This window comes from Crocuta crocuta, unplaced genomic scaffold, assembly GCF_008692635.1.
Source record: "Crocuta crocuta isolate KB4526 unplaced genomic scaffold, BGI_CrCroc_1.0 scaffold142, whole genome shotgun sequence".
Lineage (NCBI taxonomy): Eukaryota > Metazoa > Chordata > Mammalia > Carnivora > Hyaenidae > Crocuta > Crocuta crocuta.
The window spans coordinates 686,712-692,477 of record NW_027528892.1 but is presented as its reverse complement, the minus strand read 5'-3'; the positions used below and the strand labels follow the sequence as shown (position 1 = coordinate 692,477).

At 58.5% G+C, this 5,766-nt stretch overlaps 1 protein-coding gene across 1 annotated transcript in view; it reads left to right on the top strand.

The window, feature by feature from the left end:
* Positions 1–617: 617 nt before the first annotated feature.
* MBOAT7 (membrane bound acylglycerophosphatidylinositol O-acyltransferase MBOAT7) overlaps positions 618–5,766 on the top strand; it is an 11,963-nt gene continuing 6,814 nt past the window's right edge. The window contains exons 1-5 of the mRNA XM_077756918.1: positions 618–778; positions 902–980; positions 1,088–1,217; positions 1,749–1,875; positions 3,674–3,910. Of these exons, the coding sequence (XP_077613044.1) occupies positions 905–980; positions 1,088–1,217; positions 1,749–1,875; positions 3,674–3,910 (570 nt within the window). The 5' untranslated portion in view covers positions 618–778; positions 902–904. The remainder of the gene's footprint in view (positions 779–901; positions 981–1,087; positions 1,218–1,748; positions 1,876–3,673; positions 3,911–5,766) is intronic.

Genomic DNA, 5,766 nt, shown 5'->3' with positions numbered 1-5,766 from the left:
GGGGCCCCGCCTCCGAAGGGCCGCCGATTCTGCCCGAAGGAACCCGAAGCGGAGGCCCCTCCTTCTCCCAGCCCTTCTGCGTCCGTACGAGCCCGAAGCTCCGGGGCCCGCCTCTTTACGTGCTCTGGGCTTGGCTGCCGAGGGGTCCAGGTGCAGCCGCGCGCAGGAGCTGGAGGGCGCCCTGTGCCGGCTGCTTCCCTCCCCGGCTCGCAGCCTGACGGGGCCGCACATCCGGCCCGGGACCGCGACGGAGCAGCGCGGGCTGGGCCGGGNTGTAACCGCCTGTGGCTTTGGCGGAGCCGGTCTGACTTGCGCTAGGGGAGTGGGGCCATAAGTCGGGGGCGCCCTCCAGGCTTTAGGTGGGAGAAGCGTCTGCACCTTGGTTGGAGGAGGGGGCTGGAGTCTGGGCTCTTGGAGAGCCCGAGTTCCCGGATCCTCCAAGGAGGAAGGGGCTGGGAGCTCGGGAATCCTGGGCTCTCCAAGGAAAAGGCCCGAGACCAGGGTTGTTGCTGGGTTCTCGGCGAGTGATGACCGAACCCGTGGGTCCTCGGTGGGGATTGGGGGGTTAGATTTGATTTCTGCGATCTTAGAGAGAGGGGCCGGATTCCTGGATCCTCGGGGGAGGGGGCTGAGACGTCTCGATTCCTGGGTTTTCAGAGAAGAGGACTGGAGGCCTGGGTTCTCCAAAAAGCGAGGCTGGGAGTGGATTGCTTTATCCTCGAAAGAGGAAGGTCCTGGAGGTCCGGACTCCTATGTTCTCGGAGGAGAGCGGCTGAGGGTAGGACTCCATGATCCTCCACACTGGGGACTAGAGGGGGTGGATTCCTGCATCCTGGAAAGGTGAGGAACTGATGACCCGGCCCCCTGGGTTCTCACTACAAACCCTCTGCACCTCCCCCAGACCATGTCGCCTGAAGAATGGACTTATCTAGTGGTTCTTCTTATCTCCATCCCCATCGGCTTCCTCTTTAAGAAAGCTGGTGAGTCAGGTTCCCTCCCTAGTGGAAAATTGGAGGGTGGGGGGTTATGGGGGGGGCAGGGGACTCCCTGGAAGGTTCCAGGCTTATGCTGTCCCTTCTCCCTGCAGGACCTGGGCTGAAGAGATGGGGGGCAGCAGGTGTGGGCCTGGGGCTCACCTTGTTCACCTGTGGCCCCCACACTTTGCATTCCCTGATCACCATCCTTGGGACCTGGGCCCTCATTCAGGCACAGCCCTGGTGAGGATGCGGGGGTGTGTGTGTGGAGGGAGAACAGGGGGAAGAAGCAACTTGTTTCCTTTTTGGGTCTATCTCCCTTTGTGCCTTTGTCTCTGAGTGTCTCTTTGTCTCTGGATTCTCCGTGTGGTTTGGTCCTTGTTTCTTCCTGTCTGGCCTTTTTTTCTGGGTCTTGTCTCTGGGTGTTTGTCCTGGTCCTTAATATCTTTATCATGTATTCAGGGGGTTGGGGGGCCGGCCCTGCCACCATTCATATTTGTATTACGTCTCCTTGTCTCTCTCCGTGTGTCTTGCCTTCCTTGGAAAAAAAATGGAGGCCTGAAGGGTTTTCGCCCTAAAGCTTCTCTTCACCCCTTTCTTTTCTCTGTTGTGGCGCATTTCTGTGGAGTGAGCCCCTCTCACACTGGTTCAGTCTTGCTCGTCCGCCCCTCCCCCCCTTATCTGTTGGGGCGGGGGAGGGAGGGCTTGTGCTGGAACCTGGGGGAGGCGGAGTCAGGCCCCTGTACCCAGCGTGCCCGCCCTGCGTCTGCCCAGCTCCTGCCACGCGCTGGCCCTCGCCTGGACCTTCTCGTACCTCCTGTTCTTCCGCGCGCTCAGCCTGCTGGGCCTGCCCACCCCCACGCCCTTCACCAATGCCGTCCAGCTGCTGCTGACACTGAAGGTCAGACTCCCATCCATCCCTCCTTGGTGCCAGGGAACAGCCCATCTTCTGGTCCTCCTCCCCACCCACTCCCAGGGGGAGGAGGGGAGGGGGGGTTATCTCCCATGCACCCCCGGGGCGGGACTTCACCTCTCAGCTATTCCTCCCGGGCAAAGAGGTAGCCCCCGCCCCCCACTTTCCCGGCCGCCAAGTAGGGTAACCGCCGCCAAGTAGTGTAACCGCAGGTGTCATTTGGTCTTTGCCGTGTGCCAGAGGCTTTGCTCAGTGCTTTACAGGCAAGTTCTCGAGGAGTGCATCTTGGTAGCAAGCTATTTAGCCAAGGAGGGAAAGGCAGGTTTGGAGAGAAGGCGCTTCTCTACGGGCACAAAAGCAGGACACCCGTGTGTGGCTCGAACCCGCCTGGGAAGATGGGTGAAAGCAGATTCCCAGGCCCCACCCCAGACCGAAAAGCCATGAGCTCCTGTGTGCTGGGCTCCAGCCACATGTGACACAGGACACAGGACAGTCACTCGAGGTAGTGAGCCAGGTTCCCCGAGCCTCTTGGGTTCTCAGCAGCCCGGGATGCAAGGGCCCCAGTCGGTCAGCTGAGAGTTGGAGGAAGAGCCTAAGAGGGTGTAGGAACAGCACGTGGCAGGGAGCAAGCTGAGCTCCGCTGACTGTGCACCAGTCACCGCTAGTGTTCAAGAGACAGAAGGGGGGTGGGTCCAAGGTGAGGGTTTGAGGCTTCCCAGGGGGCCCAGGATCCACTGGAAGTGGTTTTGGGGTCTGTCGCCAGAAGAGGTAAGGTGACCAGATTGGCGCGTTTGGAACTGTGCTCCGGATGCCGGCAGAGTTGCCACAGGAAGGGTAGGAAGGGATGAGGGCGGCCTCCTTGATCGGAGGCCCGCTGGCCAACTGGTGGCTTGACCCAGGCCATCGGTAGGCCGCTCAGAGCTGCAGCAGGAAGTGCTGCGTTGGGGATACTTTGAGGAGTCCCTCTTTACAGCAGTGTGGGTGGGGGGTGGAGGAGCCGGAAGGGACAGCGAGGATCCCGGACCACAGCGGGGAGCCGGTACTCGCCCTGCAGACGGGAGGACTTCCGGTAGTGGAACGGAGAGGAGAGTGTGCGGAGCCCTCTCTCCACCTTGAGAGGATGGATCAAGGGGCACAGCCCCGCCCTCACACCTGCCTTCCCTGCGCTGGTCTGGGGCTCCCTGTCGGCAGAACCCAGGGGGAAGCCCAGAGGCTGCCTGAGGCCTGCGGCTGCCGTCTCAGCCCTGGGTCTGCAGAGGAGAAGCGTGGAGAACAGGCCTGAAGGCTGGGAGGCAAAACGGAAGACTCCGAGACCTGGGGAGTAAGGAAGGTTTCCCGCCTGAGCAGTTAACTGCCTGCTGGCGGCATTTGCCAAGGGGAGAGCACCGCCTCTGGGGAACAGTAATGTGTTCCTCGTTGGAGGCAGTAAGTTTGAGGACCGCGGTAGGCGTGTGAGCTTTAATGACAAGAGGCACCATGAATGGTTTGGGGACGGAGGGAGGGGCCCAGACAGTATGGCTTGGAGATCATGAGAGCATGTGTGGCACAGAGCCACGTCCTGCAGGGGGACACAGAAGGGGGAACGCGGAGATGGAAGGGCCCAGAAGGCAGTGCTGGGGAGCACCTGCTGGCCAGAGGCCGCCTCCCTGCCACTCATGACTCTGGATGCCCAGAGCCGCCCATGGACTAGAACCTCAGCTCCCAGCAGCGTCCCATGGCTGCAAGGGGCGAACGTGAGGAAGGCCCCGGGTCTGATCTGTCACCTACCCGTGCCCCTTCCTCCCAGCTGGTGAGTCTGGCCAGTGAAGTTCAGGACCTGCACTTGGCCCAGAGGAAGGAAATGGCCTCGGGTTTCAGCAAGGGGCCCACCCTGGGGCTGCTGCCTGACGTTCCCTCTCTGATGGAGACGCTCAGCTACAGCTACTGCTACGTGGGAATCCTGACAGGTGAGTGTGCCTGCGCCCAGCCCTGCCTCCATGCACCTCGTCACCGCCGTCTGTCCCCACTGTCCACCCGGATTTTGGTGCCTGTTCTGTTCCTGTCTCCCTTCCTGCTTTTTTTTTTTTTTTTAATATTTATTTATTTTTGAGAGAGACAGAGTGCAAGCAGGGGAATGGCAGAGAGGGAGACACAGAATCTGAAGCAGGCTCCAGGCTCTGGGCTGTCAGCACAGAGCCCGACGCGGGGCTCGAACTCACGAACCGCGAGATCAGTACCTGAGCTGAAGCCTAACCGACTGAGCCCCCCGGTGTCCTGGCATCTGCTCCTCTTGAGGGCAAGCATCTCTGCCTGGGCCCACGTCAGGCTCTCCCACTGGCCCTCCAAAGCAGAGCCAGACTGTTCTCCGCCTCAGTGATTCCGTGTGGCTTCTTGGGAACAATCAGGAGATAAAGGAGCAAGGTCTTTGCAACCGTGATGTTTCTGCCACCCAAGGAACAAATCGTCACGTTCATATTATGCTCCCATTTTTAGCGTCAGAAAATATTTTTCATTAACGTTGACATCCTAGGAGGTGTTCTTTCTTTTTAAAAAAAATTTTTAATGTTTTATTTATTTCTGAGAGAGAGAGAGACAGCATGAGCCGGGGAGGGTCAGAGAGAGAGGGAGACAGAATCTGAAACAGGCTCCAGGCCCTGAGCTGTCAGCACAGAGCCCGACGCGGGGCTTGAACCCACGAACCGTGAGATCATGACTTGAGCTGAAATCAAGTGTCAACCGACTGAGCCCCACAGGCGCCCCTGGGAGGTTTTCATTTTTATGACATATTTATTGAACCGTAATTGACACATTCACCCACTTAAAGCTACATGCAACTCAGTAGTTTTCAGCACAGCTGCAGACCTGTACGGCCAACACCACCATGTCATCGTAGGACAGTTCCATCGCCCCGGAAGGAAACTCTGGACCCTGTAGCCATCGTCCCTCAAGCCCATCTGCCCCCAGTCCCTGGGAACCACTGGCTGACTCTCTGTCTCTGTAGACGTGCTGACGCTGGTCATTTATAAACAGAATCCTACTCTGTCTCCTCTTTTCGTGACACATAAGGCTGTCACTTCTGTTAATCCGCTCCTGCCCCTCCCTGGGCTAGGCCTTCAGTTTATCTCCATTGCTGCCAAAGTCTCCTGCTTTCCACCAGTGACCTCTGCAGTCCCCGCCCTGCTCAGGGGCCAGGGTAAAGGGTGTCCCAGCACCTCCCTGTTGCAAGAGCCTGAGTGGTTTCCTGGCTCTCAGAACAAAACCCTGAGATCTCCATGCCTGCAGCCCTCTGATCTCCCAAACCACTCTGTTCCTCCCCGGGTCCACTGCTCTACCTCCTCCTCCATGCAGAGGTCACCCCGCCCCTCGGGTCTTGGCCTGTCTGTCCCCGTGTTTCTCAGGGACTTGCCTCCATACCCCCCACTCTCCAGCTCTTTGTTCCTCACTACTTACCGTCTGTGCTTTGTTTTTTTCTCCGAGTCCTTGAACAACAACTCTCTGGTTTCTTTCTTTCTTTTCTTTCTTTCCTTCTTATTTTATTTTTTTAATGTTTATTTATTTTTGAGAAAGAGAGTGCCAGTGGGTAATGGGTCAGAGAGAGAGGGAGACACAATCTGAAGCAGCTCCAAGGTTCCGAGCTGTCAGCACAGAGCCCGACGCGGGGCTGGAACCCACGAACCGTGAGATCATGACCTGAGCCAAAGTCGGGCACTTAACCACTGAGCCACCCAGGTGCCCCTATTTTAAGTAATCTCTACCAGGAAAGCCCAACGTGGGGCTGGAACCCACGACCCCCCAAGATCAAGAGCCTGAGACTCACTGGTTTCTTGTCCCTTTCTCTCTGTCTCCCTCCCCTGGTTCAGGGTTTTGCAGCCCTGCCCCCACCCCTCAGCTCCCCGCTCT